General features: G+C 32.7%; 3 protein-coding genes across 6 annotated transcripts; 2 read left to right on the top strand and 1 right to left on the bottom strand.

Annotated features, from left to right (window-relative positions):
- Window positions 1633-6321, top strand: LOC105168724 (calmodulin-binding protein 60 A). 4 transcript variants are annotated; one of them, XM_020695666.1, is made up of 7 exons: window positions 1633-2035; window positions 2810-2883; window positions 3531-3583; window positions 3675-4165; window positions 4780-4940; window positions 5125-5331; window positions 5421-6321. In XM_020695666.1, exons 1-7 carry the CDS (start codon window positions 1957-1959, stop codon window positions 6030-6032), a joined length of 1677 nt encoding a protein of 558 aa, XP_020551325.1. In that variant the 5' UTR covers window positions 1633-1956; the 3' UTR covers window positions 6033-6321. The 4 variants fall into 4 exon arrangements, with proteins under 4 accessions (XP_020551325.1, XP_011087169.1, XP_020551326.1 ...); XM_011088867.2 differs by having other exon boundaries at window positions 2805-2883; window positions 5421-6320; XM_020695667.1 differs by having other exon boundaries at window positions 1633-2039; window positions 5421-6320.
- Window positions 7290-10654, bottom strand: LOC105168723 (uncharacterized protein At5g50100, mitochondrial). Its single transcript, XM_011088864.2, has 8 exons — window positions 10399-10654; window positions 10009-10148; window positions 9761-9868; window positions 9472-9528; window positions 9012-9077; window positions 8639-8699; window positions 7645-7688; window positions 7290-7526 (listed from the first exon to the last, which is right to left on the bottom strand). Exons 1-8 carry the CDS (start codon window positions 10541-10543, stop codon window positions 7488-7490), a joined length of 660 nt encoding a protein of 219 aa, XP_011087166.1. The 5' UTR covers window positions 10544-10654; the 3' UTR covers window positions 7290-7487.
- Window positions 13981-17472, top strand: LOC105168722 (succinate dehydrogenase subunit 7B, mitochondrial). The gene is made up of 4 exons (XM_011088863.2): window positions 13981-14142; window positions 14279-14347; window positions 15627-15729; window positions 17133-17472. The coding sequence occupies exons 1-4, from the start codon at window positions 14089-14091 to the stop codon at window positions 17195-17197; spliced, it is 291 nt and encodes a 96-aa protein (XP_011087165.1). The 5' UTR covers window positions 13981-14088; the 3' UTR covers window positions 17198-17472.

Below are 22325 nucleotides of genomic sequence, written 5' to 3'. Positions count from 1 at the left end.
AGTCAAACACCCTCTTAATCACAATTAATAACGGACTAATCACATTAATATCGAAATTAAACTAAATAAAAAATAAATTTTAGTTGATAGGGATATCAAGTTCAATCTTTTTAAGGGAAAAAGACGAAAATAAGGTACGAAGTTGGCCCAAAATCTCTCAACCCTTGTCTATAACTCAAATGTTTTGAGTGAGATGGATTCATTTGTTGTCTTACTTGGAAAAAGAAGTGATTAAAAGTGCTGAAACAGTTAAAGCGAAGATTTAAACAGTAATTAATTCATAAACTACATTAATCAATTAATTAATAATACGGGTTTGTCACCATCAACATGGTCATATGCACTTTTACGCGAAGCTTCCTTGAAACTTCTATGACTTTGTCACTATATTATATATTAGTGGTTAAATACAAATATTTTTATCTTTCTGTTAAATTATAGAATAAAATAAAATAAAAACAAGCAAATTTTTAATGAAAGGGCGTTTTACGCATTCTTTGAAATTAAGGGGTATTTTCCACTATTTTTAACAAAATACGACGAGATTGTATAATTCAGCCTATTTTTTTTTCATAAGGAAGTAACTTGTAATTAACTTAATTGCAATTTGGTCCTATCAAAGTAGGAGAATGATTCTTTTGGTCCGGAAGAAATGTGGATAGGTAACGAACCCATTACAATTATAGAAAAAAAGTAAAGGTTCCTACATTAAAGATAAATAATTGTATAACGTGTCGAAAATTACTTTTGAATTTGGAGATTTTGGATATTCCGACCAAATATGCTGACGTGGACTTCTAAATATTCAAAGTTGAATATTTCATGCCTTTGTGCATTTCCTCTCATTGCCAACGCCTAATTATTAAGTATTTAAAGCATATAATATCAATAGCTATTGAAGTATTCTTAAACACTCATAATCCTACGAAATTAAACTTACCCTTCAATATATCTTTTTTTTTTTTTGGGAGGTTACCTACAATATAGCTGATCAGATATTTTATTGTAATTTCTGTCCGTATCTTCTATTTCATTTCACATATATACATTACATATATAAAAATTACATCATCAATTTTATCTAATAAAATATTTATATACATTATATGTACATGTGAAATAAAATAAAAAATACAACAAAAAAATTAAATAAAAAATCCAATCCGCAGTATAGGGATGTAGAAATCGTGCATAATCGACTCTTAAATTTTGCCAATGGAATTAGTCAGTCACCACCAGCCAACTAACGTGCTATTCTTTCATCTTTGCACAGTTTTGAGCAACGCCACTCTCTATCTCGTCACTACTGATTCTTGATTTTTTTAAATATATTTATTTGTATCTTACTTAAAAGTGTTGCTAATTTAAACATCAAATCGAAGTGTTAATATCTATTTTATAAGTTAGTTTTTCGAAAATTTTGGAATTTTAGTCAACACTTCAGCATTTTATAGCGTTATTGGACACTGATAAGCATCATATACAATTTATTTTATTTTTATTGTTGATTTTTTTTAAAAAAAGGTAATATATCAATTTTAATATTTTATTATGACATGATTATTACATGCTGGTTCAACCATAATTAAGTTGACTATAGAACAAGTGAGCCTTTGCGGCTTTGACCTTAGCATTTGTTTCTCCTTCTCCAATCCCACCGAAAACACGCAATAAAGTCGATTTTTTACATTCAAAATATAGTCTTTGTCATGCTGGTTTTTGATCTATTACTATTCAAGACATATCTTTTATAGGACTACGGCATGTTGGTCTTTCTGTTCCCTCAAGAAACAGTCTTCCTTCTGCTTCTCTCACCCAGGCCCCCGTGATATATGTGTGTGTGTGTGTGTGTGTGTGTGTCGATTATATTTTGCTATTGTTAGTCGTGAAGGCGCTGTATCAAAGCGTTAGATTCATCGCTTCTTGTTGTTTGGTTATTGGTGGGAGGCTCTGGGAATGTCGCAGAAGAGGCAGCAACAAGAGGAGGGCACTCCTCCTCTTGATGATAAGCGTTCGAGGAAATCTCCTTGTTTTAGTAGGTATAGTAGAAGACGATGGAAGTCAGTTTCTTGGGTTGCTTTTTTTGGGTTTTTGAGAAATCAATAGCTCTGTCAGTGAATGTAGTTTTGTGGGTCTCAAGGTTCTTGATGGGATTTTTCATGGTTTTTGGTGGAGTACTATTTGATAATTCTTGTTTAAATTTATGAGTTTATTGATTGTTGCTAAGAGTTTTGGGAATTTGAAGTGAGATGTCTAAATGGCTTTCTTTTCAGAATGTTTAGTTTCAAACTGTATTTGAAAAAGTATAAATCTAAAAGGGGATGAATTGTTTATGTGCTAATCATGCATTGATGAAAGAGTAAATTGTCTTGATCAGTTGATGCTTTATAGGGATGAATTTTCTTTAGCAAATGTGTTATCTTCCTAAAAGAGATTATGATAAGTAGCAAAATGAGTATTTGGATGCATGGTTATACTAGAAACGAGAAAGACTGGAGCTTGAGATCACATTACTGGTGTGGGGGAGTAATATGAGAACTCAATGGTTATTAGATGATTCTAAGTAGACTTTTACGTGCACCTTTACGACATATCTTTATTATTCTGTAAGAAAGGGTTAATATTCTGTGTTTTATACCATTGTCATTTTAAGTGAAAAATTAAGCTGGAATGAAAATGCTCGTAACCAGTTCAAAGGAGCATCAATCTTATTGGATGCTGTAGGGCCAAGTTGAGTTTGGTGTAGTTTCTATCTTGTTAGACTGTTGGCTATATTGATTCTTTCTTTTTGGTACTTTTCATAGTACAGTGCTGGATGTGATGACCCTGCAGAGATTACAAAATCTCGTAAACCCAGTTTTGGAGCCTCTGATTCGTCGAGTTGTAAGTTAACTTGAATTGTTATTCAGCAATATATATACACATATATTCCTATTATTGATAAAAATTCCGATAGTAGCTCCTCTTTTTTCCATTTAAATGATAAGTGTAGAATTAGGTTACTCGGTTACTTATATCACTCTGCGTCTCAGGTGTATAAACTGGTTCAGCTGAATAATCCTCACCACTGAACTTGCCACAAGATTCTTGGATTCAACACTTAAGTCTTTGATATGCTAAAGACTAGAACCTTTTGTTTGTGCCATATTTTTCATAACAATATATTGTAGAAAAATGCTCTTGTTTTTGCTACTGGTTTGAAGGAAGGATAATGCTTCGAACCTATTTTGACACTTGGTTAATGTCTTGTGTTTCAAGATCAGCTCTAGGAAAGTGATGCTGTGCTTGCACATATAGTCATTCATTATTTTCTTTCTTATATTCTGTTGTTATATGGTGATGTATTTCTCTGGGATTTCACTGGTTAGATGTATACGTGCATACGTGATACAAATATCTACAGTTGGATACGCTGATTTACTTTGCAAATATGTACCCTATTTCGTGCTTCTTTTCTTAGGATAGACTCTGATTGGTGAAGAATGCATGAATCCGAATATTGAGTAGTTTGTTTTATTTTGAGCATGCAGGTCAAGGAGGAAATGGACTCGGCGTTAAGAAAATATATAATCAGTATGAAACGGTATGGTATCAGGTCTTTTCACTACGCTCTCTCCTTCATTTTGTAGTATATTAATTCATATGCCCTTCTGCCTTATGGTTCTAATGTACAGGAATTGTGGGAAAGATATACAACCTCCTGAGTCGAGGAGTTTAAAGTTACAATTTTCAAATGCTATATCACTTCCAGTGTTTACTGGAACTCGTATTGAAGGAGAAGGTTGCACCAGTATGGAAGTTGCTTTAGTTGATATACCTACCGGGCAAGTTGTTTCTAGTGGTCTTGGATCCTCTTGCAAGGTGGAAATTCTAGTTCTTGAAGGAGATTTTGATGTTGATGACAGAGATAATTGGACACTTGAAGAGTTCAGGAATAATATAGTGAGAGAGCGGGAAGGAAAGAAGCCTCTTCTAACTGGGAATGTGATCTTCATTCTTAAAGATGGAAAGGGATTGGTGGGTGATGTTTCATTTACGGATAACTCAAGCTGGACAAGAAGCCGTACATTCAGGCTGGGGGCTCGGTTGATTGATGATGTTGGTGGCATCAGAATAAGAGAGGCGAGATCAGAACCCTTTGTTGTCAGAGATCATCGTGGAGAGTGTCAGTTCTTCACTTCTACACTTAATCAATCTTTTCTTATGACTAGTCCTTGCTGTTTCTTATATGATTTCCCTATACTAGCTCAGTAATGAATGATATTCATGTTGGCTTGACCATCAAAATGAATCTCTATGTATCGCATGTCTGAATGATGATGTGCTAATTTATCTTAGTATGTTCTACAGCTTTGTAGATTCTTATCATGCTTTTCCTGTTCGCCGTTGGGCTTTTTTCTATTCCAATGTTGCTTTATTATCAACAGCAAACGTTCCAATGTTCATATCAAGAGTGTTTATGATTAAAACATTAGAGTTTACTCATTTTGAATTTTGTGAAACATGAAGAAACCAGAATTGCTAAGTAGCCTGGATTCTTTGCTGATGTTGCCTCAAATCTCCTTGTTCATCGTCGTTTTTGGTTTTCTTTGTTTAAGATGTTTATATGGGCTCTCTCATGTTGCATGTACCCATACATTCATTATAGCCGATGAAATTGGGCAAGCCAGATTACTAGAAATAAATACGCATTTATTTAGAATTATGGATAGATTTGTTAGCCTAAAGTGATTAATGCGACGATATTGATTCATCCTTTTCATCTTTTTTTCTTTAAAGTATACAAGAAGCACCACCCTCCATCTCTTTCTGATGAAGTTTGGCGGCTAGAAAAAATTGGCAAAGATGGAGCTTTTCACAGACGTCTTAGTAGAGAAGGAGTTAACACCGTGCAAGACTTCCTGGTTTTACTCTCTTTAGACCCCACGAAGCTTCGAAATGTAAGATATAACCAAACTCATCTTGTGTTTATATTAGGGATTGCATACTTCAAATGGTACATCTCATTTAAAAATCATACATTCTATTCCATCCTGGATGTATGTGGATTGTGGAGTTTATGATGTTATTGGCTTATTTACAGTTATTGACTAGTAATAGTAACAGTGTGTGAAAATGTTCCAGATCCTTGGGACCGGTATGTCTGCTAAAAAGTGGAAAACCACAATGGAGCATGCTCAGACATGCGTTCTTGACAAAACATTATACTTGTACAACTCTCCTACATCTCTGCAAAAGAACAGCGTTGTCTTTAATGTCATCGGACAAGTGACAGGAATGTTCTCGAACAGCCAGTATGTGCCCACGGATAAGCTGTCAGAAGAAGAAAAGGTACCCTTCTCTTCTTCTGAGTTCAGCAATTTATTTCAACGCATAGTGCCTCTGCATTTTGTAACCAAGCCGAAGTTTCTTTATCTCAGGTGAATGCTCAAGAGTTGGTTATCTCTGCATTCGGAGATCGTGAGAAAATTGTCACATTAGCCGAGTCGTCCTTAAATATGCCTACCTCATCATGCTCACCCGATGCTCAAATGTCCTCAAACTTGCTACCAGAGGGTAGTTGCCATCAAGATTCAACTTCTCAATCCAGTTACTTGCAACAAGATCCTTCTTCTCTCGATTTTATGCCGTCCTTTAGAGACTCGACTAGCTTTGATTATTACTTGCACGGGGATGACGCAATGGAGATCAGGTACGACCAACCTCTGAGTTTCCCTTGTCAAGTAGCAGACAGCTTCATCTCCGACCCTGAACCCATGGGTCAATCATTCTGTGATACCGAGCATTTTAGTTACTTTGAGGAAGATTTTCCATTGCAGAGTTCCAATTTGGAACTACCAGCTGATTTACATAGCGCCATTGATGCTCTTATCCCGCGATCGGTTGTTCACATCGACAGAGCTCAGAGATGGTGGAATGTCTTATTCTGTGTGTTAAGATGGCTCTTCTCCATAAAAAGAATCATTGCAAGAAAAACTCGAGTTAGAGCAAGACCTCCACCACGCGATGTTGTTAGTACATGTGTTTCTTGAAACAGTTAACGTCACCGATGTGGTACTAGTACTAGTTGATGTGCTCTGCCCGGCTAGACGTTGTGTGCAGTTTATCTGGCAATAAGAGTGTAGGAATTTCTTGGAGATGTCTATACAGATGTTCGATTAAATCGTCCTCCGGTGCCTTCAGGTGATTGAAGGTGAAAATTCTTCTACTTGAAGCTGTGACTGATAACAGTTAAGGCAGCCCTGGTCTAGTTTTGGGGGGTTTTCGATCCTTTAAAATAAACGTTTATCAGTTTGATGTTAAAATATAATTAATTATTGAAAAATAAATTGAAAAATATATTTTTTGTTTACAACTTTTGCTTTTGAATGTTTAACTTAAGTTGGTCTAAATCTGTAGTTATAAGTGGTTAGCTATCAATTTTTGCAACTTATTAATAAAATTACAAATATTAAATTATTATATATATATTACAATTACTTTTCTGGATATTTGGCATAATTACAAATGCCCCCTTATTATTTAAAAAATTATCAATGTTCACTTGATTTTAATGGCTATCTAATAATTAGCCCAATACTTAGATTTTCATCCATTTTTTGTGATGAACATAAATAGACAATTTTTTTTTATAATTTTTAAAAAAATTTCATCCACATTGCTGGCTTTTTTTAATGTTAAAAAAATAAAAAATACAGTGGAGGTAAAGTTGACAATTTTATACCTCTATCCAAGTATTACATAATTTCATTAAACACCAAGGGGATATTTGTAACTTTTCAAACAACGATAGAGTACCCATAATTACGTCAGATCTCACGGGAGGTCGTTGTAATTTGCCTTAAATTATTTTTCAAAACACACCTACACTCAGAAAGTAGATTTATTGCGAACATCCTTTTAATTTTACTAGATTGAAATTTTATGAATACCCCAAGAAAATAAATGCCTCTTGGAAAAAGTAAACCTATCCATGAATAATAAATAGTAAGAAGACTCGTTGTGAAATATAGATAGGAAAAGAGAGATTTTGAACATAACTTTCTTGATATTTGATTTTGAAATGTGTAATACTAAAAAATATAAGGTTGAAAAGGTCTATTATAGTAATGTTAATATTGTATAATAGATATCCTAAATACATGTAAAACAATATCAATGGCATGCAACGCCTGTACTTCTTTCTAATATACTCAAACAAATACTTAGACAATATGCCCAGAATCAGAATGAAATTATATGAAGAAATCACAAAGCTGTTATTCAGTCCGTAGATATGTAATAAAATATTTTTAGTGGCTATGGCAAGACATTTTCATTATATAACTCTTGAAAGAGTAATTATTACAAAGAAAATATGATATGGGGTCGTAAGTTCTAGTAATAGCCTGCTAAATATGGCTCCTTGAAGGCCGCACGACAACTTGTGCTCACGTAAACAAGCAAGATATATATAGCCCATAATATAATTACACTGTTGAAGACATCTACGTTTTACAGACCTTGTTGTCTTCACATAATTCTTTCTGCAAAACAAGCAAAGAAAGGTAACTTAGATATTGAATCTTTTATTACAAATACAAGGATGAACTCTAGAGCTGTTGCATAAATGTATAAATGGATGAAGACTGAAAATATGCGGACCTTCTTCCTCCGTGCCTCCAGGACTTGTTCCAGAGGTGGTCGGCCTGTAAAAGGATAGATAATTTCATAAATGGATGAAGACTAAACATATGCTTCACCCTCTCATTTATAGTCTATTTACACAAACCTGTCTTTTGAATAATTATAGAAACCACCTCTGGTAGCCAAAAAGCATGGGTGGTTTGTGTAATGATGTTGACTTTTCTGGAGAGTGTATGTGTAGTTTTTTTGAAAAGTAGGGGTGGTTTGCGTAAATGATTTAATATTTTGAGTGGGTGTAAGTGTACTTTTTCAATAGACCACAGGTCAATGAGTGTAGGTGCAGCAGAACCTATTTCATGCTTGTTGACTAAAAATATAGACTTCCATAACAAAATTCACACCCCTTGCGACGGAGACATGGAAGACGATAGCTTAACGGCAAGTTTTTCATATTTTAGAATAAGACCCATGCATGTTACAAAGCTACCAACCACAGAGAAACTTTAGTTTGGACAGGGTTTAGCTGCGGCGGTGCATTACACTTGCCATATAGTTGTTGTATTATCTTAGAATGATAACTATAATAACATTTTACAATATGAATCATTAGATCGCCCAGACTATTGGGTTACAGAGCCTGCCCCAACATCACTTTCAGGTCCAGCAATCGAGGATCCAACTCTCTTAGTATAAATAGTTGATGAGTGATGTTTTAATGGAATTGATTCGAAACTTTCCTAGTAAAAACCGACCTTAAGCAACTGTGAACATAGGAGAATTCTCCAAACCACGTCACTCTTTCGTTTTCCATTTAATTTCTTTTCATGTTCTTTGCACACGTTCACGGTCTGTTGAAAAATGATTCCTAGCACAAACTTGATTCAAGTAAAAAGTTTTCTAGATGACATGCTACTTTGAAGATAACAATTTCGAAATTTTCAACCGGAAACAAAAAACTAAACACGTAGATAAGCAAATAGATCTAGATATAGAAGAAAGCGAGGAAAAGCACCTGTTATTTGAAGACGATATTTAGCCCAAACAGCGTAAATGGCGTCTGCAATGCTTGCAATCTGTAAATGTGTTCTTTCATAGTTAGGAATTCATTCAAATATCCAAGAAGCTACAGATCGAGGAAAGACATGCCAGAAATTCATACTACAGGGGTGTTTGCAAAAATTTAATTGAAGTGCTCTTCAACTTTTCTAAAACAATACCAAGCATAAATTGTTCTTTTATCAAACACTACATTCCTAGTTTTTTACCACTTTTCTATCTAATGACTTGTGTTAAAACTACATAAATTCAAAACTTTTGAAGAACACAACGTTGTGCAAACACTCTCATCGCCATAAGTTGTCAAACCATAGTTAAGGTGTACTTACAGGTTCGTATTTGGTAATGGCGTAAACCCATCCTAAATCAACCGCTTCATACAGTTTTCTGAATGCCTGCGTAGATAGATTATTCTCCTCTGTTATAGTGTTCAACATTAGGAGTCACGACTCTAGAATACATAAGTAATTCAATATATTTTAGCATGACATACATAAGAAATCCACAACCAAAATACATCACCAAAAAAATTCAAAAAAGAACAACTGAAAAGGACAACAATGTCATAGCGAAACTAAGATAGAGTTCAGATCTATCGTTACCATATCTAAGATTGTGAATCTTACAATTTTTTGTTCCTATTGTAAGATGATACTTGCCCTTATTAAACTAGGATATACATAGACATCAGAGGAAAAAATGGAATAACAACTATCCAAAAAGACAAGTGTTAATATGAAACTAAGACAGATTTCAAAGTAGAAACTGATAATACAGATAGATATGCACCTCAATATCTGTTACAACAGTTCCGTCTGATAGAATTGCATGAATTCGGCCCATTACCTAAACTTGAACAAACAAACCAACGTCATCAAACAAGATACTGTATTTGTTCTCGAACGCATAAAATTAGCATTTATCTGAAGTTCTTGTGCATGATTGACAAAACCAGTTAAAACATAAACGTAAAAAACATTGAACCACAACGAAGGTCCATGAACAACAGCAGAGTAATCAAAAGACTAGAGACCACTAAAGTACAAGAATGAGTTTGCAAGAATGTAAGGAAGCATACAGTTTCATAATCAAGCCCTTGATTATCCTCCGGACTATATTCATCAGAACTTATGTCCACAAATTTGATTGTCCCATAATTTGCATTCCTCTCCCTTAGCATATCAACCTAACAACAAAAAGATCCAGGACAAATTCCACTTCAAACTCATCAGTAACCATAGGAATCATCATCGTAAGAATCAAGAAACATCATTAATCCACTCAAAATCAAGGAAAAATCTCATTTTCTCCAACATTTTCATGTACCTCCCTCATACATAATGGACAGTCCCCATCATAAAGCATCTTAATCTTCCAATTTTCTGATGATGGCCTCTGAGTGTCTTTCTTAGCAGCCACAGGATCTGCAGCTGTTCCATTTATAGCCCGAATCGAAAATTTCATTCCTGGAAACCGACATATAACATGTTCACTACACCAGAAAAAGAAGCAAAATACAACCTTCTCAACAGCCCAACACCAAAAAGTGCTGTTTTTCAGTTCCATCTACTCAAAACCTCAGTCCAAGACAAGAAAAAATAGGAAAAACTGACAAAAATCTAAATTCACAACACACAACACATAAAGCCCGGATCTTTTCAAAACTAAATTCAAGAAAAGCCAGAAACCAGTCATATCATAATGATTTGTACATACCCGATTGATGATAATGAGGAAAAGGGGTTGTTCTTGGAAAAAGGTTTGAAGCAGAGACATCATATGTTGTTCCGAGGTAACGAGGGACTGAGAAGAGGGAGGTCTTTGCTTGTCTTCCGACACAGATTGCCACTCTGAAAGCCATTAAACTACTTCTTGCTTCGATCAAAAGGAAAATATATATTGCTGCATTTTTTGGTGTGATTGTCTGTGTATGTGGGAATAGGCCTTCTTTCTGTTCTTTCAAACGGTTTTCTGTTACGTGGCCTCACCTTCTTCATCAGAATGATTCCACGGTTCGGGTTGTCCTATAATCGGGTCAAGACCCGACTTCTCAAGATCAAACTCGGGCTCAATTATTTTTTTATTATAAAAATAATATTTTTTTTAAAGATAGTAATATAATTGTGACGAGCACTCAATTTTTTTTAATAATTAAAGTGTCCAGTCGTGGACAACATCCACAACTGGACACATAATTTTTTTTAAAAATAATTCCAGAGTCGTGGATGACAACCACGACTTCAAGTCATGGTCTCTATCCACGGCTCGATTTTGTTTTTAAAATAATAAATATATGTAATAATTAATTAATAAAAACTATACAATTATAAATTTAAATAGTAAATTACAATAAATAATATTGTATTAACTAAAATATTAAAAATGTCCATCTATTCTATAGTTGTCTTGACGTCGAGGTTTTCTTATTTCCTAATCAACATTTGTATTGACTCATTTTGTTCATCAATTATCATCACCACCGAGATTGATGTGTAACCGGCTTGATGATGCTGCAGAACTGGACTTCACATTATCACGATATGCACTAAATGATGAGAATAGAATTGGTGAAATGTTATATCCTAATGCATATGGTTGATTAATGTCAAGGCCAAAGTTAAGATTTACATGTGAAGAATAAGCTTCTGCATAGCTTGGCATATATGGGGCCGATTGGAACAAATCATCTTGTGACGGTTGAGGCACGTAGTAATTTTGAGGCGTATGTACTATAGAAAAACCAACTATGTTCACCTCAACATCATCACGTTCAACTGAACCAATAGACGTTTGGCTAGAACTTCTCCTTTGCATGTGAGTCGTGGTGGGAGCATTATCGAATAATGTTGCAATTTGTTGTAGCTGATGTGCTAGGCTTTCTTTATAATCTTTCCATGTGCGAATCGGTCCACCAATTGACGGCACCCTTCAATATCTAGTGGTCTAGATTGACAAATTATTTTAAGTGCATTTACCTCTTCTGTCTGAAAATTGTAAACAAATAATGAATTTTAACATAAAAAGAAAGTGTTTAAAGTAAAGCATCTGATGTTATATAACATACCACAATTTGCAATATAAGTGTATCTCCAGGGTGGTGTCCACTTTCCACACGCCCGTCTCTAGATGACGACACGGAATGACGTGTTATGTTGTTCCATTTTCAATACCCTCATTTTGCATCTCTTCTGTTGGAAATGGGTGGCCTTTGTACGGTCGTTTCATATCGTCTTTGTCATCTAGTGATGTATTATACATGTTGCATTTTCACTATTGCATAGAATATTAAAGGACATGTTGATCTCCATAGCTAGGGGTTAAAATCAGTTGCGTAATCTATAATGATATTTGAGTCCATGTCATACAGCTGCCAAATAAACTGTAATAATTAAAGGATCTTTGTTATAGAGTTGGCTCTAAATATCAAATCAGAAAGTTCAATCGAATTATGGAAAAGATGAAGAGCCAAAAACAAGATAAATTTGCATTCTTAGACCAGATTAATCATGAAAAATAGACAATTTCTCATGATGGTGGATGACAATGCGAAATTTTGACGACCAAAATATCAAAATGCATCAATGAAGTTCTGAAAGAGGCTCGACGCCTGCTGGTGACTGCAATAGTTGAAATAACGCTTCAACGTACCGTCCATTATTTTTGTGCAAGGAAGGTGAAGAGTCGTGCAATGTTAAGCAACAACCAACTATGGATGGATTTGCATACAAGATGTTAACACGTTGGCAAGAAAAATTTATTGAGCATACGGTCACGAAATACCACTACTTTTAATAGTCCGCTTCAGTCGTTACAAAACGTCATTATGGACATGAACTCAACACCCATATTGTCAGAATCGCCAATCAAGAATGTTCATGTGGAAAGTGGAGTTAATTTGACATCCCTTGACCTCACGCTCAAAAAGTATGCGCTGCATACAATATTAATATTGCATCAATGCATGATGATCTAATAGCTTACAGAAATACATACTCTAAGTCTTTTTTTAAACCTTTGTTGTCGGAAGATTATTGGGATGTCTTGAAATTTAATTTGATCCACGATACTACTATTCGTATCTCTACACGTCCTGATCGAAACCAAACATCACGTATTCAAAACGAGATGGATTGGCCACAAACCTGTGAAAGGCAACAAGCCCAACAAAGAGGAGATTCTTCAAGACGATCAAATGTGTCAGTGTAGGGTTGTCCAAAATAATTGTATTTTTATATTTGTATAAAGGAATTGTATACACATTTGTATATATAAATTGTATTTTTTTAATTAATATAATTTTAACATTATGATTTATTATAATTTACTATTTAAATTTGTAATTGTATAGAAAAATTGAGTGTCGAGTCGTGGACGTTAATATTACTATCTTGAAAAAAATATTATTTTTATAATAAAAAATATTGAGCCATCAAACTGAGGCCACGCATACAGTTTGCTTAGAGACAAGCAAATATGATATTTAAATGGATACGGATTTAATCGTTTCAATGTATAAATATAATTGTTAATTGAGATTATCATAATTTTTTGTTATTTTATTAACATTACAAATATAAGATTAATTGTATTTAATGCACTATATAATTATTAAACTAAAATCTAGTTTTCTTATTAATTATTTACTATAATATTGTCATGTAGAATACAATTGATATTATTATCACTATAGTCCTTTTCATAATATAAAATATAAATAGAACCTTTTGTTGGTGATTTTTTATTTTTATTTTTTAAATAAACTACCTAAGGGTGGGAGGAGCTTTTCGGAGTCCCCGATCCTTCTTTAATAAAATTAGAAAGCGAGCAAATTTACAACGGAGAGTACTGACTCCCTATCATTTCTAAAAAGCTATAAAAAAGGAGTACTACTCTTTTACAAATAGTCACCAAAAGCATAAACAAGGAGTACTATTTCCTTACAAAAAGAGCTAAAATAGAGGACAAAGTTGGAAACAATGATCCGATGTGTCAAAATGAGACCGACAAGGTGATTTGTGAACTTCTCCATATACTATATGATTTAATAGTTTAAAAGTTTAATAAAGCGATATCTATTTATAAGAAGCATTCAAATAGAATGTTTTCTAAAGATTATAACACGATGGACAGTGATTAACAAACTCTAAAAGTCGCAAAACCCATAATGGAATTGCAACCACGACATCTCAAAATCTCCACCAGGTTGGCCCAAATAGGGGTCAGAAGTTAAAATAGAGAAAAACAAGTGGCTATTTTGAAAATAACAAGAGTTTCTTTTTCCAGTTTCTCCCCACCAAACTTTGATGTACTGAGCATTTCAACAGGGTCTCGGACTGCCCACCACCTTCTCAGCTCATCTTCTCTCTCTCTCTGTCTTCGTATTATTCCCTTCGAGTAAAGAAAGAAATGGCATTTTTACTCAACAAAACTACTCTCTCGGCGTTCCGACTCCATTCCCAGGTATATAACATATGTATGTGTATCAATTCCCACTTAATTTTGCTGATTTTTTTCTTTATTGTTTTCTTTTTTACTCTGTGAAAACGTGGGAATCAGCTGGTAAGAATTTATGGATTTTATGTGAAAAATTGGGCAGAAATCTAATGATTCGTTGACGATATCAAGGCGTGGATTTCATGTGGAGCCAGGCGCTCGCGAGAAGGCTGTGAGTGCTTTTTTTATTTTTCCTTTTTGAATATACTGGACGAGTCATTTGTTATTGAGATTACTTTGTTTCTGGATCCGTTCCCCCCACCCCCCCCTTTTTAACCGTTTTGATTATATTCAGTTGTAAAATTAATGACTGGGATCGGGGTGCATATATGGGTTATGGGAAAAATGTATATATATTTTTCTGGTCAAGGGTGAAATTTTGAATCAGAATAAAAAGCTCAAATTTTTGGGTCTTTAGAAAGGGTAAGAAAATTGATTTACATGTCATAATTGGAGCGTGGAATGGGAATTTTGGTTAGAATAAGTTGGATTTTGTTTAGAGGTTTAAAGACTGTCAAGTTGGGGAGAGAGAACCCCAATGTTGAATTAATATTTGAAATAAGAAACTTCTCCTCTAATTCTGATTAAGAACAGCTGTTGGTTGGATTTTTAATTCTAGTTCTCAGGAAGAATCGCACTGTGAAGTGTTATGTTTCTAAAGGATTACATTTTCTTAGCCTTGCATCCCTTCTCCATTCCGACCCCAGTGGAAAATATATCTCAAGGAAGACACATTCTTGCATATCCAAGGATTGCCAGTTTCTTTTTGAAGCATTGCATTATAATTATTTTGGTTTGCCTTATTTCTTAGGAATTCGATTTAGTTAGACTGTGAAGATGTGCAAGAATATGAAAACAAAGATAGTTGCAAGACACAAGATTTACATAATCCGGAGAATTCTCCTACGACCACTGTAGCGGTTTCCACTAGACTTGTGTCGAGTAAAGTACAACAAAATGTTAACTCAACAATTTATGCTGGGGCACCTAGCATTGTAAAGCTACAATATGAACTCCTAGCAAAAGAAATTTTGTTTAGTACACGATAGTTGGGCCTAGATGTAATGTTAGGTCAGATTGAGGTGGGTGGTTGTTGAACTCATAATGCTATATTGTGCTGCCCTCAAGGTTCATGCTGCATGGAGATTCAAATTTCATACAGTACTTTAGTGATATATCTTTTAATCTGCTCATCCCTTAATTCTCATCCTCCACATGTGCACATCCATGCATGCATCCACATATGTGACTGCTGCATGGTTATGTTGCTTGATTTGTTAAATGTGATGGAGTTAACATGAATAGACCATAGGATTTTGGGCTCTTGGCATTTATTTTCCCTACTGCTTTTGGTTTATTTCTCACTCTGCTGCTTTTGGTCCTTTCCTCTTGTCTTTACAAATTGTGCTTTCTTGTGCATCCCCGTTTAAGCCCATCTCATTGTTGTTCAGCTCTTGGCAGAGGATCCATCACTGAAACGCTTCAAATCGCATAAGAAAAGTCTGAGGCGTCTCAAAACTGTTGGAGATGTTCTTACGATTGTGGTTGTAGCTGGTAAGACATCTCTACAGAACAATTTGAGGATACCATGTTCTCAGGCTTTATAGCTGTTGTTACATGGTTTTCTCCTAAACGTATTCGTTTAACCTGATAAAATTCCTTATCCAGATGCTATTTATTTTTGTTACAACTTCAGGAGGTGCAACATAAAACCTGAAATGTTTTCTCATTAAAAGTTCTATACATTACATGAACTGATTAGTAAAAAAGACATCTAGAAACTGGATTAAATTGTGTCAGTTTTCATATGCCATATTTGGTTACGGTTATTATAGCTATTTAGTTACAAAACTGTTACTAGCTTCCTAAAATGTTTAGTTGGGCCATAGGACCCTTCTTATCAAATCGTAGTAGTTTTTTCAAGGGTATTGCTTCTCAATTCTCATGCGCTTTTCGTTATATGGGGGTGTTGCAAATGTTTAAATAAGCTGTTGAAAATAAGGTGAATAGATAATTTTTATTTATAGCTTTTGCTTTGAACTGATTGATTTAAACTAAAAGTATAAGCAGCTTCCTTCAAGCTCTCTTCAACATCTGAGCGTATTAGTAAAATTATAAATATTAAGTTGTCTTCCCAAACACTCGAGAAAATTGCAATTTTAGTCCCAAAGTATAGGGTGATTTGCAATAGTAGTCCCATACTTCCTGAAATAGCCAATATTACTTCCTGAACCACCCTACATTTTGGGACCAAAATTGCAATTTTCTATAAACACTCCAACTTCAAATTTTTTCCATATTTCACTTTTGTTTTCAAATACTCCCAACTTTTGCTACTGGTTATTCCCACCGGAAATGTAGAAGTTATTGCAACGTCCCTAAGGTGACAAGGTATGATTTGTTGCGACAACCATGTCTTGCAAATCATTAATCCAGAAATCAAATTCTGGTCCTGATGGGTAAAAACTTGCAACTTTAGCCCTTAAAAAATCAGCAACCATCTTTCAGTCTGCTACAGGAGCAGATATACTTCACTAAGTAAACCTTCACATTTTCCTTCCCGTGCCTTTAGGGTAAAATTCATCCCTGATACTTTAGTCCAACTTCAAAATCATCCCTGACTTTTCTATTGGTTTCAAGTTAGTCCCTCCGATGAATGCTTGGCATTAATTCCAACCAAATCATGTGATTTTCCTAATCGCCCTTCTAAAAGCCTTAAATCATTTTAGTGCCTCATGTTTTGATCTGAAATTGCGCAATCCTTGCATCCCAACATGTAAGGACTGCTATTTCATTTATCTGCTTCCTAGTTCTATATCCTACTTAGCATGGAGAATCATTATACTGTTGGTTGATTTCTTTGAAAATAGCGTATAACAAGAATATGCTCCCAAAAACACTATTGTTAGCCCAGCTCGTTGTTATTTCATGGTGCTGTTCTTGATGCTTGTACTCAGGATGCTGCTACGAGATCTATGTTAAGGCTGTCATGCGAGAGGAAGCCCGCAAACAGGCAAAATAAAGTGTGTGTCATGCTATTTATTTCAATAATGCATAACGACGCCTTTGTCGGTCGATGAACGGGCACCGATTGGGTAAAGGGAAACAAGGCATTTTGTATTTTTAGTGCAGCAGACCTGTGTTTGAACTGAGTTGATGATATTGAAATAAAAGTTGTTCACTTTTCCTTCAGTTTTACTTGATGCTGTAAGGTTGCAAGTAATTTTGGTGAGTTTTCCTGATCTTGAATGTATTGGTATAATGACTGGTCATTCCAGAAAAGATAAATTTTCAGTAGGATGGCTTCCTGTTCAAATTGGTTTTTCTCGTTCCATTGTTTGTTTGACTACAAATATGGATGGAAGCCAGAATTTGCGGCCTTTTTCATTCTTTTTCTTGGTTATTCTGAATTCTGAGTATATTTGAATTTAAGAAAAAGATCTGGAGCTAATAATTTCAAATGATTTAGACATATGACAGGAGGAAATAGCTCGGAACTATTTCCAAGTCATTATGAAATTCATACTACCTTACGACTATGGAAACAAGTGTGACGGATTTAATATTGTCTGCGAGTTTAATGGGTATTGTTGATCGAATTGATATATTTATTAATTTAATTATGTAATCACTGTTTTTATCAAATGAAAAAAATTGTGACGGATTCAATATTGTTTGAATTTCTTATTTCACATTTAGTCTTATTCTCACTCTTAATTTTCAATTTTCAATTTGGAACGTGTGATTCATGCTTTGTATAGGTTTTTGTGTGTCTGAAATATGTTTGGATTAATTAATAAAATTGTATTGCATTTTTTTTTAGCAGAAATTGTATTTTATGTTTTTTGTTGTATTAAATTATTGTATTTTTTTTATTTGAATGAAATTGATAATTTTATCTTTTATTAATGGTGTCAAACAAAATATATGTATATATATATATATATATTTGGATAAATACACTTTACCCCTTCAACTATGTTACATATTTGATGAAGGGGGACAGAGAAAGACTAATATACCCTTTGTACGAGGGACAGAAATAAAAGGAGGCACAGAAAAGGGTTAGACCTAGTATTAATGTTGGTTAACTTATTAGACGGTTAAGGGCAATCTTAAGCCCGTAAAAAGTGGGCCACGATAGCAGGACGAGCAGTCATGGGAGCGGGCATAAAGATCGTACAGAGGACACGTAAGGGTATGGAGATAACCAGTATAAAGAGAAGAAGAAAAGGAGGTGAAAAGGTTGGTCTAGTTTGGATTTCACTTTCATAAGATTAAGAAAAACATATTTTTTACTAGAGATAATTCTTAGTACTGACTTGAGCGTCGGAGCATCTGTGTCGGTATCCACCCCGGCTAGGTGACATTTGTTTCTATTGTCAGGTTATTAAGGATCAGGAGCTGAAGTGGGCGACCTAAATTACGACCCGCGATCTCAGCCGGATCAATATTTTATTTACCTCCTGAATTAATAATTGTAACAGTTAATTCCCTTAGATTAAATATTTGAACACTATTGTCCTTGTGAATATATATATATATATATATATATAAAGCATGAATATTTTCTAAAACTTTAATTTTAAATTCAACATAATATTTATTAATTAAATAAATATAATTTGATTTTAATATAAAAAAGTAATTAGCGGTTTAATTAATTAAAATTTCAAAGACTAAAAATCAAGTAATATGTGGAAAGATAAATACACAAAATCTCGAATGTAAAAAGATATTATTACTTTTTGAAACTTAAATTATCAACTACTCAATCTAAATATTTTTAGGTAAAGATGAAAATCAATTTTCGAATATACATCTTATACAAGAATTAGAACAAGAGTGCATGTAAATATTCATATTTTTTTGCTGCAACATTTCTTCAATTTTTAATTTTTCTTTTATCTAAGTTAATAGAATATAATTATCCATTTGTCAAGAAAACCCAAATACCATTTGATTAGTTACTTAATAACTTCTCTTTTCAGTTCAAATAAACAAAATAGATTATGAATATTTGTTTATATCATACTACCACAGTGCGCAAATTTTTAATTACTCTTTCTGCAGTTCAATTAAAAATATATTTTGCTTCTACGTAAATTATTATATAATATTAAACTGATATATGGGATATTTAAAATATATTAGGAACACATAAATATATATAATATTTATAAGAGGCATTTTTGTTGGAATGATTAAATCAAGAAGGATAAATACTACATACATTCGTTTAGGGGGTGAATGAGACTTGGCCTCGTTTAGTTCGTGGAATAGAATTAGGCATGACAACATTTAATTATGATAATTAATCTCATAATCTATTATACCTTATTTGGTTTGATGTGTTATGATGTGTGATATCACATATAATAATATAATTTAATGTTTGGTTGAATGGATTAGTCGCACTAAAAACGAAAAGATTATTAAGAGTATTCTAATTTTAAGTATTTTTATTTTAACATTGTAGTTTGTGAATAATTACAAAAGATGAAAAATTATCGCATTATTTATTGAAATACAATTTTTTTTAAAAAAAAATTACTATAGAATATTTCTTTTTCTTCTACATTTTTATATAAGGTAGAAGTTTAAAATAGACATTTAATTAAAATAAAGAGAGTGAAAATTGAAGTTTTTTTAAAAAGTTATAAAAGTATGGCGAAAAGAAATTTACTTTTTGAAATTTAATAACTAATAAAAATTCAAGTATTTTCTAAGTATCCCAAATAAAATGAAGTAATATTTTTATTATATTTTATTATTAAATTATTATAAAATACGATAGAAGTATACAGTGGAGAAAGTGGGAGTACATTTAGGTAACAAAATTTTTAGTCCTACCTTAAATTAGTATTGATAAGATTGACTCGATATTAATATCAAGTTCTAATATCATGAACCAAACATGCGATTATTCATGATAAACAATCCTGCCTGTTATGTATAATCACGCAAACTAACGAGTTCTTGGAGTATAGCTAAGGGGGTAAAGCGTATATAACACTATATTTTTTTAAGAATAATTACATTGCCCTCTATTACTGATTTACTTTTGCACACGCTAATATGTACGAGGAGGTATAGTTTTGCTCTTATAAGAGTAGTTTGATTATATAAGATTTGTTTAATTTGTATAATTTAATAATAAATTAATCGGCGGTACATATGAGTTTTTATTATTTTTTTTGTTAATATCAATAAATTCGTGAATTTTGACTAACGAAAGGATCTATTTATTAGATGAAAATGTCAGGCGTACCAAATGAAGATTTTCAAATCATAGGGGGTTTATATCTAATTATATCAAACCTCGAGGATACATATTGATTTTTATTTATTTATTTGGCTAGTATTAGCAAATTCGTAAATTGACTCACAGAAAAATTTATTTGTTAGTATGTATTAACTATTACAAATATTAGATATAATTTTTTAAATTACAGAAAATTTATATATAATTACGTCAAATCTCATGCACTTTTTATGATGAATTTGGTGGGGGTGGGGGGTGGGGGGTTGAGGAAGAGGACAGGAACTAGTACTGCTGTATCTTTCTGCCTTTTTGGAAAATGTACAAAAAGAAAAAAAAAAGCGATCACGAAGCAAATTCAAAATTTTGAAGAGTGAATAGTTGAATATTTGAGTTGAACATATCCCAACCAAAATAACAAAAACAAAAACACAAATTTGGACATATTCTATCTATCCACATGCTGTAATGACAAAAACATAATAATAATAATTGTAATAATCAATAAAAACATATTTTATTACTTGCCTGTTAAATAGTCCATTTAATTATTCTAAATAATTATTTTATTTTTTGTTCATCTCTCAAAATAATATTCTGGTCAATTTATTATAAAGAAAAAGATAAAAAACATAATGGGACTAACGAAAGAGGTTTATATAAAAACCAAATGAGTATGAAATATTTATAATTATATAAATTTCAAAAGAAATAATTAAAATTATTTTTTTTTAAACATATTTCAAACAACATATCCAACATATACCAGAGAGGTATCGCATAAATGATACCATCTTTTTTGAAGAATCTGTGAATCACAAGTTACATTAGTTTCATTCAAGAATTTCATTATTCCAATGATGATCAAAAATAAATAATAATAATAATACTTTTTAGATTTTTCTGGCAAATAAAAACAAAATAATTAGACCCGTGAAAGGTGATATGTCCAAATCTGAGGAGTGAATACCGCCCTATATTTGCCGCCCACAACTACTAAAATCAGCACTCAAGTTTTTGTCTGAAAATTCGGATTACACACTTTGCCACGTCTACTGCATTAAACTTTTAACCTACATATTTAAAAAGAAAAAATTAATATTTAGAGTTTGTACGCGAGTGGAACGTGTTAAGATATTAAATATATTTGATAAGTCGGTCATTTAACAAATAGTTATGAATTATGCTGGTGTTCGTTTCTTAAATTTAAAAACAAATTGTCTTTGTTTATAAAAGAAATATTCATTATTTAAGTATTTAAAAAAATTAGAGCTGGAAAAAGAGAAACTCTGAGAAGATGAATTTACCATTTGATAATTGCATGAATTATGCAACGACATAATATAAAAATAAATATTATCCTAACGTTAACATTTGAAAATATTTATCCATTTAAAATTTCTTGTCTAAATAATCGTACTCAAAATATGTAATGCAAAATAGTAATTTTAAGTTAGTTGGATCATTTTAATTATATTTCGAAATTTAATTATTTTAATAAAAATCTTGAATTATTGCTCGGTAATAGAATCCATACATGTATGGTACAATAATAAAATATATTTTTTTAATTACAGAAATCAGTTTTTAAATTAAATTCTAACCATACATAAGTATTATATACTTATAATGTGATTAGTTATTATACTTCAACTATTTATTGATTATATATTCAATATATTATATTTGCTATATAATTAATTTAACTTCGGCTGAATTCGATCTAATTAAAATCTGTCGTGTATTATGATATTAAGATTAATTTTTTAAATGAATTATTTGTTTAACCTACACAAAAAAATTCAGTTTAAATTAGATTGTGCCTTAAATGCTCTCCCGATGTTGACAGCTACCCATAAATTTCCTATATTTTGTCAAACGCTTGGTA

The sequence above is a fragment of the Sesamum indicum genome, linkage group LG8 (assembly GCF_000512975.1).
Source record: "Sesamum indicum cultivar Zhongzhi No. 13 linkage group LG8, S_indicum_v1.0, whole genome shotgun sequence".
Taxonomy (NCBI): domain Eukaryota; kingdom Viridiplantae; phylum Streptophyta; class Magnoliopsida; order Lamiales; family Pedaliaceae; genus Sesamum; species Sesamum indicum.
The sequence above is the reverse complement of the archived record's forward strand: the minus strand, read 5'-3'. Positions and strand labels throughout refer to the sequence as shown.

What these genes read in the sequence shown, in the direction of transcription:
- LOC105168722 (XM_011088863.2), top strand. Translation starts at nt 14,089, where the DNA reads ATGGCATTTTTACTCAACAAAACTACTCTCTCGGCGTTCCGACTCCAT. An exon ending in CAGGCGCTCGCGAGAAGGCT is followed by an intron (nt 14,348 to 15,626) that starts GTGAGTGCTTTT and finishes ATTGTTGTTCAG; the next exon opens with CTCTTGGCAGAGGATCCATC. An exon ending in TACGATTGTGGTTGTAGCTG is followed by an intron (nt 15,730 to 17,132) that starts GTAAGACATCTC and finishes GCTTGTACTCAG; the next exon opens with GATGCTGCTACGAGATCTAT.
- LOC105168723 (XM_011088864.2), bottom strand. Translation starts at nt 10,543, where the DNA reads ATGGCTTTCAGAGTGGCAATCTGTGTCGGAAGACAAGCAAAGACCTCC. An exon ending in AAGGGCTTGATTATGAAACT is followed by an intron (nt 9,529 to 9,760) that starts GTATGCTTCCTT and finishes GTTCAAGTTTAG; the next exon opens with GTAATGGGCCGAATTCATGC. An exon ending in CTGTTGTAACAGATATTGAG is followed by an intron (nt 9,078 to 9,471) that starts GTGCATATCTAT and finishes CTATCTACGCAG; the next exon opens with GCATTCAGAAAACTGTATGA.
- LOC105168724 (XM_011088865.2), top strand. Translation starts at nt 1,957, where the DNA reads ATGTCGCAGAAGAGGCAGCAACAAGAGGAGGGCACTCCTCCTCTTGAT. An exon ending in CAGAGATCATCGTGGAGAGT is followed by an intron (nt 4,166 to 4,779) that starts GTCAGTTCTTCA and finishes TTTTCTTTAAAG; the next exon opens with TATACAAGAAGCACCACCCT. An exon ending in ACCCCACGAAGCTTCGAAAT is followed by an intron (nt 4,941 to 5,124) that starts GTAAGATATAAC and finishes AAAATGTTCCAG; the next exon opens with ATCCTTGGGACCGGTATGTC.